A 27814-nucleotide genomic window follows, 5' to 3' on the forward strand; every position below is an offset into this window, starting at 1 on the left:
CTTTGGAGTGGGCGAATGAAGACTTGGAGCCTCCAAAGCGGTGCTCGGACCTTCCTCTCGACTGAGACTGGGAGCAAGACCTCTGAAGAGACTTCCAAGGTGCCCGACGCCAGGCCGCAAGCAGCTTTAGGGACTGCTCCCTAGAAGATTTTGGTGCCATGGCCCAGCAGTTGGAGCATGGATTCGGGACGTGGACGCTCTCCAGGCACCAAAGACACACAGGTGGGGATCCGTGACAGACATGGTGCGTGGCAGGTGCGGCACGGTTTGAATCCAGAGGTCCTCTTAGACATAAGGAAAACCTACACACCATAAAAAAAGTTAGTCAAAAAGTCTGCCAAAAAATGACATGGTTGATCTCTGACAGATCGGCCTGGAAAGAAAAGAACGGATGTCAGCGCACCGAGATGGCACAGATATAGACGACACAGTCGTCATAATGGGGAACACGACACTAATGATGTCAGTAGAGCCGAATCTGCCTTTTGCCAAAAAGGCGGGTTCATTTAAAGGGCATGTCCATCAAATTTGCCTTGACATCCCCTGAGAAGCCAATTGTCCTAGGCTGGGCGTTGCACCTTAAGGCCATTGTTGTGGACATCAATCTGCCCAGCGAATCAGTCTTATAGAGACCACACCTTATGTTGAATTTTGCTGCATCTCTCCCCTCCTTAACTGCTTGATAGAGTACTGCCCAGACCTCCTCCGGGACTTGTGGCAGCACTTGCACAACAGTCTCCGAAAGGGAGTGAGAGAAATGGCCCATTCAGCATGTGATGTTCACAGACCGTAATATCAGGCTGGAGGAAGAAAGCATCTTCTTACCAAATGAATCCTGCCTCTTGGATTCCCTATCCGGGGGGGTGGAAGGGACTGTGCCCTGGGATGTGGAGGCCTGCACCACCAAATTTTCGGAGGTGCTTTGGGTCGTCCTGGGCTGGGCAATGACGGCGTGCAGTAGTCCTATTCATAGGAGCCACTGTGCTAGGCTTGGACCACTTGCCTAGAAAGACATCAGTTAGTGCTTTAGTAAAGGGCAAAAGGGGTTACAGCGGTGGAAGCCCCAGATTGAAGCACTTCAGTCAGGAGATTAGTCCTGACGTGCACAGGAGGTAGCTCTAGTCCAAGGACCTCAGCTGCCCTTTTAACCACCATGGCATAGGATACCCCATCCTTCATAGCCACAGTTGACGTAGAGAGAGCATGCTAGTATCTGGAGAAAAGTCCAGTTCACTGGCTTCCCCAAGTTCCCCATACCAGTCCCCCATTCCGGTCCAACTGCTTCACGGAGCCATCCCAGTGTTCCAAAAGGTCCATAGACCCCTCCCATTCCTCTCCTGGGCCTAACACATCCTCAAAGTGTTTGAGACAACAAAGATCCCCTGACTTCAATGGGCGTCCAGCGACATCGTTCTGACTCAGTGTCATCAGGGATAAGGATGGGGCTGGTGCTGCCCATGGGCACAGGCGGCACTCACTTCGGGTCCGACACTAGAGGTCATCACGATGGCACGCCTGGCATCCACCCAGATCCAGGATCAGATTCCCAAAGTTCTACCAGTGCCGTAGCCGGAGTGGACTGCCCTGAATCAGACGTTGCCCATTCCGACCCCACAAGGGCTCACCAGAGGGGTTGGCCCACTCAAATGCGCGAGGCATGGCCTTGTAAAACTATAATTTGAGAAGGGGTCAATCTGGCTCCCGGGAGGGGAGGGAGGCGCAAAGTCGACCCTGGCTCCAACTCCGCAGAACCCTGCCTAGAGCCGCGGTGCTCCTTACCTCTTTCGGCGATGGAAGACGTTCGAGGCAAAGATAAAATCCACTTTGATTTCTTCTACTTCTTCCCAGAGTGTCCAGAGGACCTTGAGTGGGACAAAGTGGACTTTGGTCTTTGGGAGCAGTCCTACAACCTCATCTTCGATCGGGACCAGGACTGCTAAGAAGTTTCGCTGGACAGTGTTGACTGATGGGCGGAAGGAGCTTCATATCCTGTTCCAGCAAGGTCTTCAGAACCATAGCCCGACAGTCCAAGCATGGCTTCGAGTAGTGCTTGCGCCCGGTGGGCGTCGGAAACTGACATCATGTGGTGGCAGGCACCGCAAGGCTTGCAACCAGTCTTCCTTAAAGACATCCTCGCACACAAAGTCCAAAATTCCGAATATGACAAAAAGTCAAGAAAAGGCCCGTCAAAAAACGACAGAGGGGTAGCTCTTCCCAGATCGGCACTTAACTGGTGCAGAAAGAAAACAACTGACATCTGCAAGTCTCGGTGGCGCCTATATAGGTACTGAGCTTCATTACCGATGCCAACGACATCACACGGAGCTGAATGGAGCCACCAGACAGTGCGCACAAGGGATATTGCTCAGCAAGTTTCCGGATCAAGCCTGATGCCTTGGAAACTCAAAGGTAAGGAATCTGCAGCGTTATTCGATGCAATTGAAAGCCTTCTCCTCATCAAGAGAAATTGCCACTTGCTGTTACTCATCTCTGTTAGCCTGCCAGATAATATGAGAGAGTAACTGCATATGATTAAACTAGGCCCTACAAGGGACAAAGACTACCTACAATTTGTGAATCAGCTGGGGGATAAACCTCAAAAGTCGCATGTGCAGAACTTTAGCTAGTATCTTTATATCCACATTAAACAGCAAGATAGACCTGTAAGTTCCAGAGAACTGTGGATACTTACTCAGTTTAGGGAGTAAAACAATGGTTGCTATGTTAAATTTCAGAAAGAGGAAGGAGGTTTCTCTCATATAGTTAAACACTTTCAACAGCAGAGGAGCCGGAAGTGGAGCATTCGTTTTACAGAACTTGATGGGGGAACTCACTGTCGCCCCGAGCTTTACAAGCAGGAATTTGTTTTATGGCCTCCATAATTTCTGCCAGTCACATTTTCACTTCCAGCTGGCAGCTTCCTTCGTTAGATAGGGCAGACCCAGGCCATCAAAGAAGGCAGACATTATCGGAGAGGGTTCCGCCTCAGTTTGAGCCAGTAGTAGTTCTTTGTAAAAAGCAAGGAATTCTTCTGCAATGTGCTGGGGTGGGTGAGGAGGCTCTCCTCCGACTTAATGGCTGGAATAGCTCTGTGGGAGTCAGCCTGCATGAGCTGTTGCGCCAGAAGTCGAGTTTTTCACCAAAATCATAACAGCAGTGTTTGATTCCGGCAAGTGCTTATTTCACCATGGATGTATACATGGACTTTAAGTCCATCTTAGCCAATGTTAATCACTGTAAGTTTTCTTTTGTCAGGTTTGTGCTGTAGGATGTCATTAAAGAGAGGATCAATTGATCCAGTTGTTGTTTCGTGGCAGCCATCCCCAGAACACTTCTTCTGAATATATACAGTCAATCTGTAGTAGAAGGTAGGTATCTTAATATTTCAGTCTAGTGTAGCATTTTTCTTAGGCAAACAACCTTCTCATAAGCTTGTGGTAAGACCACACTGCAGCACCTAGCTGAAAGAAATGTGTTACCCAAAGTAATGTTTAACCTTCCCGCAGTGAAAGAAAAATGAAGAAAAAGGTGCCTGTAATGTCAAAAGTGCACACGCTGTAAGAAGCACACACTGTTCTTTTAAGAAAAAGTTACTATAGCACTGATAAAAGGTATACCTGGTCTTCTCTGCCCCAGGACTGTAATGGAGCAGTCCTACTCTAGTGAGGAGGTTGTGCTCTTGGGCACTGAAATCCTAAAATCAGTGCAAGCACACTCACATACTCAAGAGCAGGTGCATCACAGGCAACAGCGCACATTTAATTTGTACACAATAAAGCAGTATCAAGGAAGGGGTCACCAACAAAAAACAAAACAAGCATTTGCAATGCAATAGGTCTCACATTTGTTTGAGTTGGAGCTATTGACATTGTAAATGGCAATGTTTTTCAGTCATGTTTTGTAAGTGCAGTGATAATTTAAAGAAACTAGGCTATTGCTGGGGTTTGTTGGCTGGAATACCAAAGTATTGCTGCCCTGAAATCTGTGCTCAGAAGGGATACCCATTACAAAATTAGTTTATTTTTTGCAGACAGACTATCAATGTTGTCGTTTCTGAATACTTTTTAAAACTTTCCAAGGTATCTCCATCACTTGACGAAATGGGTCATAGCAAGACAGAAAGTTTGTTGTCTTTTATTTACTGGCCGTACCACCCATGTTTAGGGATGCCTTAATGCATGTGCTCTATATACATGCTTGCTCTCTCGCACTAGTGCAGGTCCCCTCTGTTGTATTCTTCAAGTAAATGTTCTAGCGAGTCTTCAAAACCACCCGATCGGAAAAGGCATCTCTGGTAATATGTGCTGTATGTGCTGTGGAATTTGTGATATGCCATGCCATGTCTGCACCAGACTCGAATCCTTCTTCACAGTTCCAGCTTATTTGTTTTCTTGCTATGGAGAGGGCTCCCGCAGTGACATTGGGGCTTACAGGTCTGTTACACGTTATACTGTCTATAGCTTAAAGACATGACATGAACTAATGTAAGACAAGGCTCGTGGGGCTGAACATTATTTCTGCTTGAATCTGGGGACTATTGATCTTGCTGCAGCCAGTGTGGATGCTGCCATACATCTGCTACTGCGATAACTGCACAGTGGCATGAACAGGGCCATTTTGTGCGGGTTTATATTGCGCGAACTCGAGCAAAAGGTATTGGAGTATTTTACATGAGCACCAGTTGCATTATGCAAATTCTTTTTTTTATGCACGTGGCGAATGAGTGATTTGACCCTAATCACAGGAAGTTGAGCCAACGGCGATACTTGAACCCAGTTCCACAGTTGGCAGATGTGGTTGTTACGCCACATCCTGTTCCAATGCGGACACGGACAGACAGCTGCGGTACAAATGGGAAGACCATTCTCCTGTTGTGGCATTACATTATAACTGGGCAGTAATACTACTACTGCTATAACGCATTGCCGCTTCTGAAATGGAAACGCTCCTGCAAAGGCAACTTACTTTTGCCGTAGCACCAACAGCCACGCTAAACTGAAGTAACAAAAAAAAAAAAAAACACGACTACTCTGCCTTTTGTCTGCCCCCGGGAAAAAACAGATTTACATCCTCTGTTCTTTTAACTATCGTGGCACGCATACACTGTACCTGGAAATGATGCCATGTAATCGATCACACCGAGTAGCGACTTCTAAAGGGTTTCAACTGATGAAAACAAACCTGCAACTACCGCCGCATAGCGTTTAGGAGCAGAGATTAACAAACAGAAGTAAACACAGATATAAAGGTGTTTAACAAACTTTGCAGCTAGCAAAGCTTTCCACGATGGCTGCAAGATCGATAGCACCTTAAAACTAGAACCAGTGCCAGACCTAACCAGACGTAAAAAAGAAGTCACATTTTGAAAAACTCACCGCCGCAGCCCGGCTTGGACAGGAAGCCCGGCAACCTGTGTTGGGACGGGGGCGGGGCCGCAAAAAGACAGGAAGCAGACGGGAGCCTACCCCGCACTCCTGTGCCCCTGAAGCCAGCCGGAAGCGAGCGTGTGAGCTAGCGGGGCTCCCGTGCTCGTGGAGAGCCCCGCCTGTTGCCGAGACTGACCCGCTGACGAGGGAGAGAGGGGCACGCGGAAAGAGCCCGGTAAGGGGGGGGATGTGTGTGCGTGTGCGTGTGCGTGCGTGTGTGTGCGCGTGTGTGTGTGTGTGTGTGTGTGTGTGTGTGTGTGCGCGCATGCGTGCTGATCCATTGTGACTGAACAGCATGACGGAAACGGAGCGCGTGATCACGCGTGCGACCTGATCCGATTCCGGCATGCTGCGCGTGCCCATCTCTTGTCTCCTGGGAAGCACAGGCGTTGACTATAGGTCTCGCGGCGAGACAGCGCTTCGCGCTGTAATCGCCAGGGCGAGACCTAAAAATATGGTGACGAACAGAACAGACAGTGGTTTCTTAAACATATGTCACCGCTACTTGCTAATAACTATTAAGTTAACCTCCACTCCGCAGCTAGTATGGTCCCCCTACTAAAAACTCCCACCCTTTACCTTTCACTGCACTCGTACATCAAGGTTTCAAAACACATAACTCTACCAGACATTGAACAGGTTGCCTGCACAAATGAAAGATCAGAGATACAGTTCAAAATAATTTACAACGCAACGCGTTAAGCATACACATTTTGCATTTCATTCCATCAGTACTCCGAAGAAAGAACAAAATTCTGTAGTTACGCACCCATCATTGGAATCAAGAAGAAGTGTGACTGCTTTCTGAGGGTTCCAATTTCCTAGTGCTTCACTACTTCCACAAACTGCAATAATTTCACCTGTGAAGACAAAACAGTTCACCATTTAAAAGTACTAATTTAGAGCATACTCCTCCAAACAGTACTTCACAATTTGATATAAATTGTATTACAAATCTACAAGTCCTAAACAAGATTAGCATAACATATGTAACCAAGAATTAAGTCATCAACAAATATACAGGTCACAACTTAACAAGTATCGCAGTGTAGGGAAGAAGAAACTAATACTTGCGTTTAATCCTTACAATAGATTTCGATTACAAGACCACATTTTCTATATTTATGTGTAGGGAATCAAATGTTCCCAACTTAAAATGGATAAAAAAAAGCAGGAAATGGGGAAATATTGGCACCACACTTACTACGTGGCAATTCTCACACTGTCACATCCAGGGTGACGAGCAGATCAGTTACCTACCAGGTAGTTCTCCTAAAGCGAACAGCACTGAGCAGTCCCTTTCCTTGTAGTTGACTGTATTTAAGCTATCTTTGTGAACATGAGACAAACTTTCGATTAACAAAATATGCAAATTATGTGGACTGTTTTAAATGGGGAGGACATGGATGCGTACGCATTCTGTCCAGTTATACAAAATCACCTTATTTAGAATACAGTTTGGTCGAAAAGGGAAATGACATCACTTTAAAACAGAAAATATAAGATGGGTGTGTATTCTGAAGTAGGTCCCTAACATTTTCTTCGACAATTTACTTATTTGTGGTACATTTATGTTCCTAGTTTGGGGCGTAAAAACATCTCTAGATTACCATTTGTCTACAACACTTGATGCCAAGACAAAATCAAAGGACTACCAAATTGAGAGGATTTACACATTATTAGATTACAAAATAAAAGCTATAAATATGAGAAAAAACAACCCAATAGTCTTTTATGAGAATACTATACTAGTCCAAAAATACTTAAGGAACAGATTAGCTGGGCAGTCTTGTCTAACAAACAAATTTGATTTGGACAAATACAACTCAAATTTATCAGGAGTTATAATGAGATTTCAAAGAATACTAAGAGGGTAGAAGGTGGAACAATTTGTAAAGCCCTACGCGAGAAAATACGTTTTTGTGGCTCTATGTGCAATCTGCAAACTCGATTTCTCAAATCCATTCGCAAATATTCTTACCGACTAAGTAGCCAAAGAAATGCACTTTAATCCTATATACCTTTCTATAACTTTAATAACGTTTCCAGGTTGTCTAAAGTTTGGACAAGTGTCTTCCCTTCTAAAACATCAACAACAAGAAATGCTGCTGATGACAGTAGAAAACTTTCACCTGATACTGGAAAGCTGTACATAGAGTCAACTAAAGCAGCTTCTTCAAAGCAATAATTTTCTTGACGACTTCCACTCTATTTTCGGTGCTGGCTGCAGGACAAACTGCTATTCTGCAAATCGCAAATGATACTCTTCATATCCTTCACAAGGTTTATTCCTGTATGCCAGCTTTACTTGATTTTGGCAGAGTTTGTTTTGGTTAATTAGGATATCTTCATTTATAAGCTAAAATATAGCAGGTGCGCTTAAGATGACAATCTGGATTGGTTCATGTTCCTTCTAGCGAACTGATGGCAACTGATCAAAATTGGTAGATTAATTTCCAACATAATAGCGTCTTGTAAAGGTATTATACAAGGGTGGACCTTAGTCCCTGCTCTCTTTAATCTTCATATGAAACACATGGATGAAGTCATAAAAAAATCCAGTTTGTCTTACTATTATCATGCAGATGACGAAATTAAGTTATCTGTAACGGTAGTTCTCCAGTAGTTTTATATAGAGTTTAATATAGCGCAAACTTGACCCAAATCGGGTAACAGCGCTTTACGTAGCACCGGTTGCATAACGTGAGGACACATTCATTGTTTGAGAGGCACAGGGAGATTAGGTGATTTGCCCAGAATCACAGAATGCTCAGAGTCATTGCCAAGACTCGAACCCAGTACCCCAGATTCGAGATTGACCGCCCTAGCCGTTAGGCCAACTCCTCTCCCTGGCATCCTTCATAGATTTACATGCTTGAATCATTCTCTGTTGAAGTGGGAGTCCCCGCAGCATAATTGTAAATCAGTACAGTATACTTCACATAGCCTAAAATAGCTATAAAACATTCACTTCATTAACTGATCTACATCATTTATAAGAAACCAAACTTTAGCCAAACAGGTGACCGCACCCTCTAGAACACTCCCCACAGAAGCTTCATTACCTCCGACTTTCAAACACTAGTGGGAAAGATAAACCCATATCAATAAGGGAAGCCTCTATGGGAAGTCGGGTGGGTCGCAACTAAATCTATGAAATATGCAAATATTGGTGAACTACAGTTACAGGTAAGTAACTTATTTTCTTCTTCAGTATTGGGTCCGTCGTAGATTTGCAAGCTTCAATCAGAATAGCTAGCAGTTAGAGCATGACTGTGCTCCGACAATTCCAGGCAGTAATGGTGTGTGGACGTATGCCTCTTTTTTCCATGAGGCCGCTCAACATATTTCTTTGGGAGGCACAGCAGCGAATAGAGCTGCCGTAGTAGACACCGCTCTAGTACAGTGCACTTTAAACTTTGCCTGTGCGAGGCCTTCTAACCTGGCAGTGACAAAGTTGGATAGCCGTTAAAATCCTATGCTTGATTTGGAAAATGGAAGACCCGTATGGGAATTCCCAAATGTTGGTCTGTCTTCCTGAAGTGTTTAGTGTGATGCAGATAGACTTTCAGGCATCTTTTAACATCTAACATATGCAATGATCTTTCAGCTGCTGTTTGTGGCTTCCAAATGAATGTCTTCAGGGCAATTGACTCATTTAGATGAAATTATTTCAGGACTTTGGGAATGCATCTGGGATTACTTCTGAGAATCATACAATTGTCCTTGAACTGTAGAAAAGGCTCTTTAATTGTGAAGACTTGCATCTTGCTAACTCTCCTTGCTGATGTAAGGACTAACAACGCCACTTTCCACGTTTAAAACTATGCCTTGGGTTCGAATGGAGCCTTCAATAGCTGGAAAGCACTGTGTTGAGCTGCTATGAAGGAGGAGGTGCCTTAACTGGCATTTAAAAAACTGTTTAATCACCCTATTAGACCACAAAAATGGTGAAGAAATTGATATTCTATATCTTGAGATTGCTGCTAAATGCACCTTTATGGAAGCATGGACCAAACCGGACTTTGCCAAAAATAAGAGATATGGTAGAAATTGCTTTGGCACGACAGACTGGGTGAAGATTAGATTTTTGGCACCATAAACAGAATGGCTTCCATTTCAGTTTATATGCTTTATAATTGGTATCAGTTCTGCCTTTCACAATTATTTCTCTACAGTCTTGAGGGACGCTCATGCTCGTAAACCCATTGTATTCAGGAGCCAGGCCGATAAGTGTAAGGAGGTTTGGTCCAGATGAAGTACCTGGTTTTGGTTAATTGTTGGTAACATAGGAAGGGGTTTCAGCTCGATGTGGGTCCTTTCCGATAGAAGGAACAGTTCCGTGAACCTATGCTATCTGGGCTTCTTGGCAACAATCAGAATTATTTGGCATGGTTTCTGCCTCATTTTGCAGAGAAGTTTTGGAATCAAGAGGATCGGGGGGGGAAAGCGTAGGCAAAGATCCCTAGCCGTCTCATCAAAAATGCATCCCTTTCCCCGACCCATGGCCTCTGTTGCAGGTGTCAACATGTGTAAAACTGCCATTTTCGATTATCAGGTGGCAAAAAGATCTAGTGCCTGTTTGCCCCATTGATGGAAGATCTTTTAAAGTGGTCTAACTGGGCTCCCATTCATGGCAGCTGTTTTGGTTCTGCTCACTGTGCCCGAAAGGTTGGTAGTACCTGCTCTTATGGTTACTTGGTACTTCAGCACCCATTTCCAAATTTCTTGCACTTTTGAGTTGTCACTGCGTTCTGCCAGTGTCTCTACTTCTAAGGCTTGTTGCCTTCTTGGCGCTTATTTCATATAAGCTGCTGCTGATCTAAATTGCAGTTGTGCATAGTAAGGGTGGTATTATTGCTGTAAGGGCTGATATGTTTGGCATTTGTATGGTTGATAACCCCCCTCTATATGTGAACAACCCTTTTCCTCTTGCCCTTTAAAAGACATTTTTCTTATCTGCGGGATGCCCAAGATTGTATAACATCTACATTTACCTTGCTCCCCTGTAAGGTGTCATCCACACAATGCCTCTCCATCATACGGCATGTCTAAGATCTTGCTCTGAACGTCTGGCCTGAACGATGTGGTCTTCAACCATTCTTGCTGTCTCTGGAGGGCAGCTCCCACCAACTGTCTAAATCCTGTCAATGCTATATCCATCGCGCATTCTAGGTTCTTTAAAGAGGTTCTTTCTCAGTCTTGAAAGATTCTCTTGGCTTCTCCTTTTCCATAGTCAGGCAAGAGATCTATGTATGCGGCAATGTCTGACCACATTTGCCTGTAATACCAGCCTAGTACGGCTAGCTAATTGGCAGCGCAAACAGTAGTTGCTGCCCTTGATGAGAAACATTTATCAATGTAATCTAAGTGCCTGCCTTCTCTATCTGGTGGTGTGGAGTTGGGCATCAAATGATTCTTGGATAGGCACTGAGCTGCTTGAGCAACACAGAATCTAGTCTTGGATGCCCAACCAGGCATACAGGTGAGCTTTATGGTGCCTTGTATTTTTTTGTCTAGTCTTGGAAAAACATCAGAGACTCTTGCAGGGTTCTTCAGTATCTTGATCCCTCCTTCCCAAATAAAAAAATATTGGGATTGCTTCAACTGATTTCTTTAGTCGGCTCTTTAAAAATCATATGAAAAAAACAGTTAAACTCTTTAATAGTCAAAAGGTAACTGAAACCGTTTTGCTGCTCTTTCCATGAGATTATGGAAACCTCTGATGTCATCAGGTGGTGAGTCCAGTGGTTGTGGTGTAGTGGACATAGTGCCGCAACCAAATAATCGTCCCGTTCATTGGGAGTAGATTGGTTGACTGGGATTTCCCCATCCTCTCCATCTTCCAAGCCCTAGGAGTCTGGTTCATCCTCAGGAGGCGCTTGAGTCCTGTCAGGTGTTAGAGGTGCAGCAACAGAACACAGAGTACTCGGAGTGGGTGTTTGAGGTGGACATATAGAATGATGGCGATACTGCCTTTGTGGGTTCCGGGAATCTATTCACAGGAGTCATGCAACAAATTTCCTAGAGGTCTTGAACTAAAGCTAATGGAAGTTAAACCATGCCTTCCTGAACTGGAGGGTGACTAGAATCTTGGAATGGTTCCATATATTGTGCAGGCTTTTCTATAAGTTACTGTGGTCTTGAGGAATATTAATCATCGTAATATTCTTCATTGTCTTCTTGGTATTCAAAATTCAGCTCTGTAGGACTATGGGCCGCTCCAAATGGGTGTTTATCATCTGAATCTTCTTCATCAAGCAAGTGACTTGTCGGAGAAGAGAGACCTTTCTTGAAGATGTGTGTTGCAAAAATTCTGATGGCGTTTTTTCCCCAGTTGACAACTCCATTGTTATCTTTGTCGCCGGAGATCTCTTTTTCACCACGGAGTTCGTTGTTTATGTTTTAGTTAGTAGTTTCACCATCAAAGACCGTGTTTTGGTCAACAGGCCTTTAATCAATAGTGCTTGCGACGACTGTGTCCTCGTCGACCTTGCCATCGTCGTCATCATAGTTGTCGTCGCAAAGGATAGCAGACACTGTTCGGTTTCAGTTACCTTTGACTAATAGAGAGTTTAACTGTTTTTCATATGATCTTTAAAGAGCTAGTTGGAGCTACCCCAATATTTTTTACTTGGGAAGAAGGGATCAAGATAATGAAGAACCCTGCAATAGTAAAGATAGTGTTATATGCGGACTACACTCAGCTGCTCTTTACCTGTAACAAGGACGCAGACTTCAGAGGCGAAGCAATCAATTCCTGCTTATCTGAGAGGTTTGCCTGGCTCCAGTTAAATCAATTCAAATGCAACTCCGAAAAGTCTGAAACTATATTTTTCTGCCTGCCCCCCAATATTTTGTGGCACAACTGGTGGCCACAGGACATGCATCCGCCTTCTACCTCGGTTAGACTAGTCAAAAACCTGGGGGTGTAAATGGAGGACACCCTAAATATGAAATCACAGATTCAAGCGGTAACCGGACAATGTTTCGGCCTTCTGAAAATGTTGAAACAGTTTTTACCCCTTGTTCCGATTCCTCACAAGAAAACAATGGGCCAGGCCCTGATCTGCTCCAGACTGGACTACGTTAACGTCCTATACCTAGGACTACCGGAATATTTACTCACCCGCCTACAGATGGTCCAAAACGCTGTAGCCAGGGCAATACTTTTACTCGGCCCGAGGACGCGGATGTCCCCCCATTTGAAATCCCTTTGGCTCATGATCCGCAGGTGGATCCACTTCAAGGCTCTTGTCTTGGCCTTTAAGGCCCTCCACGACATCGGAGCCCCTTATCTCAGGGAAAGAGTCCAGTTTTACCACCCTCGGCGCACCCTGCGCTCCTCATCGCGGTCGCAAGCAAGCACTCCTGTGATCCTCCGCTCTCCAATTGGAGGTCGATCTTTTCAGGTCCAAGTGGCCAAACTCTGGAACTGTATGCCGCCAACTCCAAGACAGATGCATGACCTTCTCTCTTGGAGAAAGTCCCTGAAAACGTGGTTGTTCCAGCAATAGCCTCTGCTTCGTCTTGGTTAGTCTGATCTGCCACCTCCACTCAGCGCCGGAACACTCTTGAGTAGCTGTGCGCTCTAAAAATACCCTGTTAACATAACAGTTGTCGTCAGTATGGTTGACAGAGATGTTGTCATCATTGACATTTTAAAGGCCAATTTAGAAGTTATCATCAACTGTTCTGAAGTGGATTTCTTCCAATGTAAAGCCAAAAGAGGGAGAAGGATTGGTTGTCTCAGACCTCACTATTTCTGTGAAGGCTTTGTCTTTTTGTCTCTGTGAGAGCGCTCTTCTGATGCCCTCTCTTGAAGACTCGTAATGAGTCTTTTTCAAGGCCTTTCTTAGTGTCTCTGATGACCGATGGCCACGCAACCTTTTCCCCCCTCGAGAACAAGAGGCATCCTCACCTATCCTTCTCCTCAGAAACCACAGACCTAGTTTTAAATTCTGTAGCAATATAAGAGTCTCCCCTCTCTATCTTTAAGAGTCTTAGAGGGAAAAGTGTGGCATATTTTGTGGGAAGGGTGTAAGCAATAAACACTTCTTATGTGGATCTTCAGAATGAAGTCTCTCACAAGTTCCACGAGGGCTGAAAAAAGTCATTTCTTTGCGGATTCTGAAATCTTGGGTTGTTATATCTTGGTTAAAGTTGTCCTTCTTGATGATAAAAGGCTTGAAATGAGTAATACTGTTGATAAACTGGGCTGGGTTCAGGGAGACTCCCTTCACACGAAGTGCAGTACAAAATATGAGGTAATAAAGCCTCTCAGGGGAGTTTTCCAGACTGAGCTGTCGCCTGATTGGCTGAAGTTTTGTTCCTTATAAAAGATGTGGATAAGTTAATGAAATTATCGTTTTCTAACCATTATAGGCTATGTTTAGAATACTGTACTGTTTATATTTATACCGTGGGACTCCCACATTGACGGCGAGGAAGGATTCAAGTCTGTGAAACTATGAAAAATCTAAAACTGGAAAAACTCAGGTGAATTTGTTGGTCTCCGCTCAAAGCACCTAAATATTGGTCTTTTCTCAAGGCAAACTACAATCTTGGCTTACCAAGCACTTCCTCAAATTAAATTAAATTAAATCCAAATAAAAACGGATTTCTACTCTGTTTCAGTGGAACAGTATCTTTATTCTACTTAAGTCCTAGACGGCTCTCCAACCATCAGTGAATGATATTCACAAAAGAGGATCGGTGGTAGTGTTCCCCTACCAAAAGGGAAAACGTCCGCACATAAAATTAATACTTCTCACAAAATAATTATAAACGTGAAGTATATTACATAATAAGTATTAGTCCGTCTCAAAGAGGTGCTCTTGTAGCCTGGTGCACACCCACCACCAGGGGTGTCAAAACAGCACAAAGTGCCTAATATCAAAATGAAAATGAGAGCAGGCCACACAGCACTCCCGCTAATGTTCAATTACTGATTGATCTATGAAAATCTAGATTAATGTTCAGAATGTATCAAAACTAAGTAGTGTATCTTATGCTCATCCACAATCAACAATATATAATGTCCAATATTTCACACAAACTCCAAATTCAGAGATCCAAGCCAATTCGTATTCTTCCAAATCTTTATTGTGTATCCATAGGCATATAAAAACTTCACAGCTCACACCGCCGACACGTGTGTCGTCTCATAGAGACTTTTTCAAGGCAAGGAATTTATAAGTCGACCTGTGTTCACTAAATTGCGACTCCTCTATGCCGGTCGTGAAGTAGACCACCTAACCAGAATTCCTCTCCTCAAGGTTCAATCTGTGTGGAGAGTCTTCAGCTAATCGTTGCACTTAATGGACAGAGGTTACAATATGTCAGAGATTGTTGAGTATACTGAAGCCAGGTCAAAATACAAAATATCCTGTGATAAGTATCAGGACCGCAAATAATAAGATTGATCAGTAGTAAGAATTTGAGGCTAAATACGCCATGTCAGACTATTAGACTACCGCTCCACTGCGTTTTAGTCTGTTAAACGCTATTGCTGAGTGGAGGTCCCTCTTCAATATTTATACGCACGCAACCAGAGACCTTGATAAGTCTCTCCAAATGTAGATAGCACGCCAACCTCCGAAATCTAATACTGGAAAAACTCAGGTGAATTTGTTGGTCTCCGCTCAAAGCATCTAATTATTGGTCTTTTCTCAAGGCAAACTACAATCTTGGCTTACCAAGCACTTCCTCAAATTAAATTAAATCCAAATAAAAACTGATTTCTACTCTGTTTCAGTGGAACAGTATCTTTATTCTACTTAAGTCCTAGACGGCTCTCCAACCATCAGTGAATGTCCCAAATACCTTGGTTTAATTCCTGATAAAACACATTCTTCAGAATCACACTAACATCATGATTATACATGCTAACTTAGTTAGACTAACTAAAAAGGATCAAGCCACTTTTACTGGAGCAAGACTTTAACAAGTATCAGAAGCACTGGTTTAATCCAGATTATAATACGAGAATTTTGTAAACAATCAGGGAAACCCGCCTATATTCCATAAAGCTGCTGAACAGATTTCCAAAGGGGATACAGTCTTGCCCCCCCCCTCTCTGAGAATCAGCTGACACCTAACTTGAGATGTCAGTAACTTCAATGGTTTGCGATTGGAATGGCAAGCCACTGGTAACTGTAGAGTGCATTAAAATGTGGAAGGACTGGGCATTTTAAAACAGAGTGGACATGAGTGACAGAACAGCCACTTTGCAGTCACAAATCTTGTGATTGTGTGAATTACAGGGTTTGAGATTTGCACAGCTGGTCCTATGTTGAAGATAACTGGTGTGAATGGATACTTGAAAAGAAAAGAAGATTGAAGTGCTTCGGGCTGCAATGTTTTATCACTACAAGCAGAGGCTGCATTGTTTATAGCAGTGTAATAGCACTCTGACCTAATTGAGTACTATGATGTTGCCTATGCATACCTCAACTTTGTTCCTTATTAGAGAAGGTTTGTGAGGAGCGTGGCATTACAAATAAATTGGAGTTACTAAATATGCTTGTAAACTAATAAATTAGCTTGTTTCCGTTACAAAGGAAGTGGGTTCAGGCTAGTGAACCTCAACCCACTCCTCATTACACAACTTAACGCAGTTGCTATTGTAGCAGCTGGGAATGCTTGCCCCTTGTTCTCACTGCTGCCTGTCCACTGTGAAACGTCTGCACACTCTTATCTGCCAACATGCAAGGAAACCAGCTGAGTAGGAAGAGTCTAATGATTGGGGTGATCATGGCAGGTGTTCACAAGGGCCCAGGTGGAAGACAGAACCCAGAGTGTCTTAGTGAGGGGCTAGAGTGGAGTGGAGTACAGCCAAGCTGCCACTGTGACAACCTTCTTGTCCCCAAGTGATGTGGCCTGGCGTCTGGTTTTGCGACTTTGTTTACCATGAAAAGTTCAATAAATTAAACATGCACTGGGATGGTTCGGGCCTGGGTTACGTTTTGCAGTTTCTCAGGCAGAGCAGCTGAAAAGCCAAGAGGCGGTAAGACCGAATATTACAGCAGATGGACAAGGCGATGGTGGGACTAGTGCCTTAAACATAGCTGAGCAAAGCCAGTGCGGTAAGCTGTTGGACTTTTCCAGTCGGCTCGAACCTCCATCAATAGACATCCTACTGGACTGACAGTAACAATTTTGTGTGTTGCCTCTTCCTAGATCCTAAAACCACATCACTTTTGCTTCGCACCAGGTCAGCCTCACAGTGACTCCCATAAGGAAGAAATGTATCAAAGCCACATCGGTGACTGACTGACCAAACTAGCATTAGAAGTAATTAGTATTTTAGTGCGGAATAGAACCGCCCTTCCCCAAGGATCACATACATACTTCCCTTGTAGAAGTCCTGAGAAGGCCTTTACTCTATAGGCCAAACCCCTTTAACTTTTTTCCCCACTGAAAAGGTTACATTGGTAATTATGCTAAATGGACTAATTTTAACAATGGCAGTTAAAAAAAAAAAAAAAAAAAAAAAAAAGACTAGTGGGCTGTGCACTTTAATAGTTAACTGTAAGAAAAATACTTTTTTCATGTTCACCCCCAAAGTTTTAAGCTGATGCTGCTGGTTTTTTGACAGAGTGCACGGAGGCCTGCTAACCAGACCTCAATGCCAGTGTTCTAACGCATTACAACTTGTATGTTGAATTTGCAACCCCCAGTTGGCAGAAGCAGATGTATTCATAAGTCGCTAGTATATGGTACCAAGGGTATCCAAGGCATGTAAGTCAGAGTGTCCACCTAGGGCTGCAGCACAGATTGTAAAAGACTGTGTACAAAATGGCTCCCAGCATGCCAATGCACTCTGGAATAGCATGTATTAAAACGGTTAGTTCGACTTTGCATTTTTAAACCAATGGTAAAGTCCCTACTTCCCTTAACAATATATACAAGTCTTTCCTAAGGAAGGTCTACGATAGGGAGCTGTAATTATTAAGTAGGACATATATTTTTAATATGTCCAAACAGCAAGACTTTAAATTGCCATTTTTGCTGTTGAAACGTTGGTAGCCCCATTGGCTAAGTTACCGGCTGACCTCTCAGTCGGACAACTGCTAAATGGACGACTAAAATGGGTACTACAAGGTATAAAATTAATTGTGGCTTTAAACCGAACTTGATGCCAAAGTCAAAAATAATGTCACCTTTAGCGAAAGGTAACCCTAAGAAAGTTGCCACTTTGTTGCCTAGTTGGTCCAGTGACTTTCAACAGCTGCTGGCCAGACATCCTTCTGCCTTCCTGGGGAGTCGTGTGAAAAGACTCCCCGAGTCAGGAACAATAGAGGCTTCTTACAAGGAAGGTGCTACCTCCCCCTCACAGGCAGCCTGTGGTTCAAGTGTTTCTTTCCAAATACTTCGACATCAGCAGAAAGGGCTCTTCACGCATTAGATGTCAAGTGATGCCTAAAGTTTTACTTGGAAAGAACTTGAGCTTTCAGCAAGACCTCTCAATTATTTGTTGCTTACGGTGCTCCAAGGAAAGGCTTTCCACTCTCCAAACATAGCATTTCCGAATGGGTTAAGAACGCAATTCAATTTTGCCATCAGAAAGCAGGCAGACCATTGCCTTCAAGAGTTCGAGCCCATTCCACGAGAGCTGTATCTCCTTCAAACAGCATTGTTTGCTAGGATGTCACTTCCTAAGATATGCCAAACATAGAACAGACACACCTTTACTCAAAATTACTGCTTGGATTCAGCAGTTCTCAATGATACGGCAGAGGGCCAAGCAGTGCTTCAACATTTTTTAGTAAAGGTGAGCCATCTTGGTCTACCCTCCAGCCTCTTATTTATTTATGCACATTTACATGCTGTGTGTTTTATTTAGATACACATATATGTATTCTGTCTGCTTACCAATATCCACTTCAATAATGTTCTTCTTCGATTGCTTGCCTATATATGCATAAGGTTGCTTATATTTATTACACATTAAGTTATAATGTAAATGTGTTACTAAGCTGCTCGCTAATCTGATTCAAGCATGTAAATCTATGAATGTTCCACTGCTAGAGTAAGAATTTAGTTACTTACCTGTAATTAGTACACCAGTATTGGAATCTTTCATAGATTCACATGCGACTCGCCCTCCTCCCCTGGGGAAGCTCACCTTTCTATATCAGTACTATTCTGTTGGCACTCAGGCTCTAAATCTGAGATACTGGAGCTCCTCTCAGGAGTGTTCTAGAAAGTGATACATTCAGATTGGTTAATGCATAACTTTGGCCCTTTATTATTAATGGCAATGATAGGTTGCTAAACTAAGAGGCCTAGGCCTTTTTTAGCCTATACTTATCATGGTAATATTATATTAAGTTACCGTGGACACCAATCTCGACGACGGGGTAAAGAGTCAAGCATGTGAATCTATGAATGATTCCAATACTGGAGAACTACACTTACAGGTAAGTAACTCATTTCTTGTGTGTCCCTAAGATGTTCATTCAGTCATATGGATCTTATGTTTCACAATCATGCTTCGGTTATGATTGGTAAATGCAACATCATTACTGACAAAAAATGTTTTGGCTAATTCACTTATCAATAAACAACAGAAGTGTAAATCCTGACTGGATGAAGAGTGTTGTAAAATGAGTCCCTCTTATTTATTAGAAGAACCCTCACTCACCAATCTAGTTGGTGACATGCTTCATCATTGGGTTCCCACCAGAGAGGTCGAGTGCCTCTCTGGTGTGCTGCAACGCCTGCTTACAGCGGAGCAGGTTTTTGATTTTGTGGAGGTGCAATAAGTGATAGTGCGATGAGATAAAATTGCCTTTACCTGCCCGAAAGAATGTATTGGTGGAGAGGTAAGGCAAGGTTAAAACGTTAGTGAGGAGGATGTGTGGAACTGGTTAAATTGACCAGAAACATCCACCAAATGTCACAGCGGTATACACACGCTAAGGTTTACCCTAACCTGTGACATACAAAAACCACACAACTTACGGTTACCATGAGGCCACCTCTCTACGGGCTTTTAGGAGGCTGAAACATGTAGACCACTTTTTACTACCCCCTTCGGGATGTTTCTGGTCAATTTAACCAGTTCCACACATCCTCCTCACTAACGTTTTAACCTTGCCTTACCTCTCCACCAATACATTCTTTCGGGCAGGTAAAGGCAATTTTATCTCATCGCACTATCACTTATTGCACCTCCACAAAATCAAAAACCTGCTCCGCTGTAAGCAGGCGTTGCAGCACACCAGAGAGGCACTCGACCTCTCTGGTGGGAACCCAATGATGAAGCATGTCACCAACTAGATTGGTGAGTGAGGGTTCTTCTAATAAATAAGAGGGACTCATTTTACAACACTCTTCATCCAGTCAGGATTTACACTTCTGTTGTTTATTGATAAGTGAATTAGCCAAAACATTTTTTGTCAGTAATGATGTTGCATTTACCAATCATAACCGAAGCATGATTGTGAAACATAAGATCCATATGACTGAATGAACATCTTAGGGACACACAAGAAATGAGTTACTTACCTGTAAGTGTAGTTCTCCAGTATTGGAATCATTCATAGATTCACATGCTTGACTCTTTACCGCGTCGTCGAGATTGGTGTCCACGGTAACTTAATATAATATTACCATGATAAGTATAGGCTAAAAAAGGCCTAGGCCTCTTAGTTTAGCAACCTATCATTGCCATTAATAATAAAGGGCCAAAGTTATGCATTAACCAATCTGAATGTATCACTTTCTAGAACACTCCTGAGAGGAGCTCCAGTATCTCAGATTTAGAGCCTGAGTGCCAACAGAATAGTACTGATATAGAAAGGTGAGCTTCCCCAGGGGAGGAGGGCGAGTCGCATGTGAATCTATGAAAGATTCCAATACTGGTGTACTAATTACAGGTAAGTAACTAAATTCTTACTCTAGCAGTGGAACATTCATAGATTTACATGCTTGAATCAGATTAGCGAGCAGCTTAGTAACACATTTACATTATAACTTAATGTGTAATAAATATAAGCAACCTTATGCATATATAGGCAAGCAATCGAAGAAGAACATTATTGAAGTGGATATTGGTAAGCAGACAGAATACATATATGTGTATCTAAATAAAACACACAGCATGTAAATGTGCATAAATAAATAAGAGGCTGGAGGGTAGACCAAGATGGCTCACCTTTACTAAAAAATGTTGAAGCACTGCTTGGCCCTCTGCCGTATCATTGAGAACTGCTGAATCCAAGCAGTAATTTTGAGTAAAGGTGTGTCTGTTCTATGTTTGGCATATCTTAGGAAGTGACATCCTAGCAAACAATGCTGTTTGAAGGAGATACAGCTCTCGTGGAATGGGCTCGAACTCTTGAAGGCAATGGTCTGCCTGCTTTCTGATGGCAAAATTGAATTGCGTTCTTAACCCATTCGGAAATGCTATGTTTGGAGAGTGGAAAGCCTTTCCTTGGAGCACCGTAAGCAACAAATAATTGAGAGGTCTTGCTGAAAGCTCAAGTTCTTTCCAAGTAAAACTTTAGGCATCACTTGACATCTAATGCGTGAAGAGCCCTTTCTGCTGATGTCGAAGTATTTGGAAAGAAACACTTGAACCACAGGCTGCCTGTGAGGGGGAGGTAGCACCTTCCTTGTAAGAAGCCTCTATTGTTCCTGACTCGGGGAGTCTTTTCACACGACTCCCCAGGAAGGCAGAAGGATGTCTGGCCAGCAGCTGTTCAAAGTCACTGGACCAACTAGGCAACAAAGTGGCAACTTTCTTAGGGTTACCTTTCGCTAAAGGTGACATTATTTTTGACTTTGGCATCAAGTTCGGTTTAAAGCCACAATTAATTTTATACCTTGTAGTACCCATTTTAGTCGTCCATTTAGCAGTTGTCCGACTGAGAGGTCAGCCGGTAACTTAGCCAATGGGGCTACCAACGTTTCAACAGCAAAAATGGCAATTTAAAGTCTTGCTGTTTGGACATATTAAAAATATATGTCCTACTTAATAATTACAGCTCCCTATCGTAGACCTTCCTTAGGAAAGACTTGTATATATTGTTAAGGGAAGTAGGGACTTTACCATTGGTTTAAAAATGCAAAGTCGAACTAACCGTTTTAATACATGCTATTCCAGAGTGCATTGGCATGCTGGGAGCCATTTTGTACACAGTCTTTTACAATCTGTGCTGCAGCCCTAGGTGGACACTCTGACTTACATGCCTTGGATACCCTTGGTACCATATACTAGCGACTTATGAATACATCTGCTTCTGCCAACTGGGGGTTGCAAATTCAACATACAAGTTGTAATGCGTTAGAACACTGGCATTGAGGTCTGGTTAGCATGCTGTGTGTTTTATTTAGATACACATATATGTATTCTGTCTGCTTACCAATATCCACTTCAATAATGTTCTTCTTCGATTGCTTGCCTATATATGCATAAGGTTGCTTATATTTATTACACATTAAGTTATAATGTAAATGTGTTACTAAGCTGCTCGCTAATCTGATTCAAGCATGTAAATCTATGAATGTTCCACTGCTAGAGTAAGAATTTAGTTACTTACCTGTAATTAGTACACCAGTATTGGAATCTTTCATAGATTCACATGCGACTCGCCCTCCTCCCCTGGGGAAGCTCACCTTTCTATATCAGTACTATTCTGTTGGCACTCAGGCTCTAAATCTGAGATACTGGAGCTCCTCTCAGGAGTGTTCTAGAAAGTGATACATTCAGATTGGTTAATGCATAACTTTGGCCCTTTATTATTAATGGCAATGATAGGTTGCTAAACTAAGAGGCCTAGGCCTTTTTTAGCCTATACTTATCATGGTAATATTATATTAAGTTACCGTGGACACCAATCTCGACGACGGGGTAAAGAGTCAAGCATGTGAATCTATGAATGATTCCAATACTGGAGAACTACACTTACAGGTAAGTAACTCATTTCTTGTGTGTCCCTAAGATGTTCATTCAGTCATATGGATCTTATGTTTCACAATCATGCTTCGGTTATGATTGGTAAATGCAACATCATTACTGACAAAAAATGTTTTGGCTAATTCACTTATCAATAAACAACAGAAGTGTAAATCCTGACTGGATGAAGAGTGTTGTAAAATGAGTCCCTCTTATTTATTAGAAGAACCCTCACTCACCAATCTAGTTGGTGACATGCTTCATCATTGGGTTCCCACCAGAGAGGTCGAGTGCCTCTCTGGTGTGCTGCAACGCCTGCTTACAGCGGAGCAGGTTTTTGATTTTGTGGAGGTGCAATAAGTGATAGTGCGATGAGATAAAATTGCCTTTACCTGCCCGAAAGAATGTATTGGTGGAGAGGTAAGGCAAGGTTAAAACGTTAGTGAGGAGGATGTGTGGAACTGGTTAAATTGACCAGAAACATCCCGAAGGGGGTAGTAAAAAGTGGTCTACATGTTTCAGCCTCCTAAAAGCCCGTAGAGAGGTGGCCTCATGGTAACCGTAAGTTGTGTGGTTTTTGTATGTCACAGGTTAGGGTAAACCTTAGCGTGTGTATACCGCTGTGACATTTGGTGGATGTTTCTGGTCAATTTAACCAGTTCCACACATCCTCCTCACCAACTTTGTAACCTTGCCTTACCTCTCAATGATGAAGCATGTCACCAACTAGGTTAGTGAGTGAGGGCTCTTCTAATAAATAAAAGTGTGACTCCTTTTACAACGCTCTTCATCCAGTCAGGATTCACTCTTCTATTGTTTATTTGTATAATTATCAGGGGTACTAAGAGGGTCACGTTTAGTTTTCCCTCCCTCTCTTGTTGTTAGATAATCATTCACTTATCAGTCCATTGGTAAAGTGTATGGATAATGTATCAATGTGTTTTCTAATGTAACCAAAACTCAGTGTATACTATGATTTTTATAATTCATACATGGTTTATTCTAAAGTGGTTTGTAATTCATATAGGTAACACATATACAGAGAATACATTTTTAATGCTCATAATGTGATCCTCTTGCGTTGTAAATATTGATTGGGGAACAAGCACACACTTTAAATGGCCATTATTACACCTTGAGTTAGTGTGAGGATTGTGATGTATTATATGCTATGGTTGCGAGTACCTACCGTGCAATACACTTGCAAAACTATCTTGTAAAACCTTTAGGTCAACCCTGGGTTACTTTGGCTTTGAGCAGCAAGGCTTAAGCAAAGAAACTTGTGTAAAGCATTTAGAAGCCCCAAAAAAAGGAATAAAGTCCAGCAATACGAAAGAAATCACAACCAATTTATATAAAAATAGATTATATTTATATATATATTTTTAAATACTTAGATGAGCAAAATCCACGGGAAGGTTCCGAAGGTATAGATTTTTCGAAGAAGAAAACGGGAATCTCATCTTTTTAGTTCTAACCACAAACAAGCATTGTAACCGCAAAGTTTATAAGAGTTGCATTTGCTTACTCTGGCCCAAGTTAGGGGGACAAATCCTAACAGGGTGAAGGTCAGGGTGGCCAGTAAGGTCTATTTGGCCAATTACCTGGGCACCAAAGCAGTCTACAGTAAAATTTCACACTTTACATCAAGACCGCCATAAAAACTTCAGTGGAGATGTCCTGATGCTGAAGAATGATCTGGGTGCTGTGCAGTCGATGGTGTCCTTGCGGTTATTCCTTGGTCCACAGGCAAAGTGGGGCAACTTTGGAACAGGGGTTGGTGGCCTCTGAAGTTCTAATTAAGCTAGTAGAAGGCCAGCTGCAACCAGGCTACCAATCTCCATACACAGCAGGTCCAGTGGTTTCCTTTGGTGAAGGCTAGTATCCATCTGTGGCAACCAAGTTAAACTCAGACGACAATCCAGGGACCAGCAGACTCTGGTGCAACTTTTGGCCATCGAGGATTGGTCACTTGCTGGATGGCGGTCAGCGTTGATTCAAGAAATGTGGCTACCGACTCGCCAGAGTGGGCTACTTCAGCTTTGATGGCCATAGTGCTGGTTCCAGGAGATCAGCTGACAGATCCTTGGAGTTACTACTTTGGTATGGAGCTTGAGTGAGACTTTTCCTCCATCCAGGTGTCACAGGCACAGTCCTCTCTGTGCTAGTGACGCAGGTGCAGTCCAGCAGTAGGTGAAATCTCTCTCGCCAGGTCCAGAGGTAAGCAGGGAAGTCCTTATTCGATCCTTTCTCCATTTCCCTTGTGATCTGTGGTTCAAGGTGCTATGTATATGCCCAGAATGGTCCCTGGGGAGAAATGATGCTAGCCAATTGACACACAGGATGCCTTGTGATGACTTCTGGCTATGTGTGGCATATAGCAATCCCAGAATTAAATATTCTGCCCCTATCAAGATGTCTTAACCCTTGGCTGTTATGAGTTTGGTAGCCCACCACAGAGGTGTGAATACTTGTGGGCTGCAAGCCCTCAAGAAAATCTGTTTGTTCACTGGTCTCTCCTCTTCATTCCTGCCACTTTATTGGAGGGAAAGTACAGAATAAGCCTTTCAGGAACTGTTTGATGAATCTAGAAAACCATAATGATGGAGAAGGAGATCGCCTGAAACGGGAAATGGATGCCAAATGGGCCTTTATGGAAGCATGCGCAAGACCTGGCTAGGTACAGAAGATATGGTAGAACCTGTTCCGGAGAGGAGAAGAGATGTATGTTAGACTGAAGGCACCAGATGGAAAACCTTTGCCACATGAGGCGGTAGGTTTTGTTTGTACTGTCAGCACAGGCTCTAGCTAGGATCTCTCTACACTCTGTTGGTATGCTCAGATGTTGGACTTCATGTAACTCGGGAGCCATGCTGATAAGTGGAGATGTTTGGGATCCGCATGCAGAACTTGGCCCCGGTTCATTGTCAGAAGACTGGGAAGGACTCTGAACTAAATGTGACAATCCTGAGAAAGGAGAAGCAACTCCATGAACCAGGGTTGACGTGGCCAAGCATGAGCAATGAGAATCAGTTTACACGGTTCTGCCTTCATTTTTCTCAAGACTCTTGGGAGGAGAGGAATTGGAGGAAAGGCGTAGGAAAGTTGCTGGACTATTCAATTAAAAAGGCATTCCCTCATGACTCCAGTTGGGGAGGCCAACTTGAATAAAAACCGGCATTTGCAGCTCTGGAGGGTTGCGAAAAGATCCAAGTCTGGCTTGTCCCAGCAGAGAAAGAGGTTGTATAGGGTCCACTTGTTTAGCTTCCACTCGTAGCATTTATATTGTGAGTCTGTTGAGTGTCTGCTATAGTGTTTTGTTTGAGGAATGTGTTCACCTCGAAGGCTCATCGTGTGTGCAATAGCCCATTCTCATATTTTCTGCTTTTCTTGGAAGAGCATGTAGGATCTCTTGCCTCCTGCTTGTTGATGTTGTACATAGTCACTGTTGTCCGTACGGACGAATACTGTTGAATGTCGTAACATGCACTGCTTTTAGTTCCAGTAAACATACGTGGGATTGGCTAAGCTTGGTGCCACCAGCCAATGACTTGGAAATCCTGGAAGTAATCTCCCCATCCCTCCAGAGAAGCATCTGTGGTGACGACTAGAGGGGCTGTTACTTGTTGGATGGATAGGCAGAGTGACGGATGCTGTTGGTTGGTCCACCACTCTCAGCATGCGTGGAGTAACCCCGATAATGCTGAAGGAGCCGTTGAGTTGCATCCACTGTTTCCAGTGCCTCTTGGAGGGGACACATTTTCAAGCAACAAAATGGGATGAGCGGAATGCATGACATCATCATCCCTAAAAGGGATTTGTAATGTTGAACCGAAAGCCTTTCTTCTTCGGGTGGACTTGCCAGCCTGACAGGTCTCTGTTGTCGTTCCTCGATGGGATACGCCTTTGAGGATACAGTGTCTAACTTGGCTCCTAGAAATATGATTGTTTGAGATGGGTTTTCTTTGGATTTCTATAGATTGAGAGTAAGATCTAGTCGTCTGAAGAGAGCTGTGCAGGCTTTCGTGGACACTACTGCTGCTTCTTTGGAAGACACATTGAACAGTCAGTCGTCCAAATATCGGAAGATTTGATGGGTGTGCTTTCTGAGAAATGCTGCGACAGGTGCACAGCATTTTGTAAAAATTCGGGGCACGTGCGGGAGTCTAAAAGGGAGCATCTTAAACTGGTAGTGGCTTCCGGGTACTATAAATCAAACATATTTGCTGTGATTTGGGGAGGGATAGGTATGTGGAAATAGGCGTCTTGGAGGTCAAGGGTAGTCATAAAATCGTATTGGTTTAGGAGCGGCAGAACTTCCTGCAAGGTGACCATCTGAAACAATTCCTTCTTTAAGTAGCATTGAGGTTTCAGAGGTCTAAAATTGGTTGCCACTGACTTATCTTTCTGATTAGGAAGAAATCAGACGTAGAAAGCTTTCCCTCTCTGGGAGATAGGGACCTTTAATTGCTCGCTCCCTTACACAGCATGTTTTGGGCTTCTATCTTTAGAAAGTTTAGATGCCTCTGGAGGGAAGGTTGGGGTGAAGTTGTAGGTGGTCTCTATAAGAACTCTAAAAAGTGAAAGAATTGGTCAGGTGTAGAACCCACTGGCAAATTCTTTTGCCACTGGTAGAGGAAGTTGGGAGATGTTGCCCCAAAGGAGGAAGGTTGGGGAAGGAGTTGGTGCGGAGCCTGTAAGACATAAATGGCGAAGACTGGTATCCTTGCCAGAATGTGCACTTTTTCCTGTGTTGGATCTGACATAATAGGATTGTGGCGGTTGCCTTTATTGGAATGGAGGACAGGGAAATTGTGTGTTCAAGGAGTAAGAAGGGTAAGAGTACTGCTGATACCCCCGCTGAAGGAAGGTTGTCCTCTTCCTCGAGAGCCATGAAAAAGGTGCTTTACAGAACTGTAAAAGCCCTACAGACTTGGCGGTATCCTTGATAGCTTAGAGGGCCTCTTCTATGTGTCACCCTGCCCCCACCCCCTGCCCCAAAAAGTGCCAAAGAATTGGCTGTCCTTACTGCTAGTGCTGACATTGCCGAAAAACATTTGTCAAAGTGGTCCAGGAACTGCCATCCTTATATTGAGGTGCAGAAAGATTTTTAGAGCGGAGCTGAGCGGTTTGCATTACTACCGAATTCGGCTTAGGGTGCCCCGTGAGCGTCTTTTGTGGTCTTCTACTTTTTGTCGAGGTGCGGAAGCTGTGGTTCTCATGATCTTAAGGCCATCTTCCCATATGTAATCTATTATGGGCCATCTTCCCATATGTAATCTATTATGGGTATAGGCTCAACAGAATTACGGAATGGTTCTTTAAATCATACAGAAAACAGTTGGACTGTTTTGTAGGCACTGGCCAAGCATATCTTTTTGCTGCATTATGAAATCCTTCTCTGCCAGAGGAGATGTTAGTGAGGAAGGGAGAGGAATCGTAGTTATCCTACTCTGCTGCAGTGTCACAAAGCTCACCCTCT

The 27814-nt window shown here is 43.3% G+C and overlaps 1 protein-coding gene across 3 annotated transcripts in view; it reads right to left on the reverse strand.

The window, feature by feature from the left end:
- Positions 1-27814, reverse strand: part of GPCPD1 (glycerophosphocholine phosphodiesterase 1) — a 733645-nt gene that overhangs the window by 622023 nt on the left and 83808 nt on the right. For all 3 annotated transcript variants that reach the window (XM_078649507.1, XM_078649508.1, XM_078649506.1), the window contains one exon: positions 6196-6286. In XM_078649507.1, the coding sequence (XP_078505633.1) occupies positions 6196-6286 (91 nt within the window). The remainder of the gene's footprint in view (positions 1-6195; positions 6287-27814) is intronic.

Source organism: Lissotriton helveticus, chromosome 6 (assembly GCF_964261635.1).
Source record: "Lissotriton helveticus chromosome 6, aLisHel1.1, whole genome shotgun sequence".
Lineage (NCBI taxonomy): Eukaryota > Metazoa > Chordata > Amphibia > Caudata > Salamandridae > Lissotriton > Lissotriton helveticus.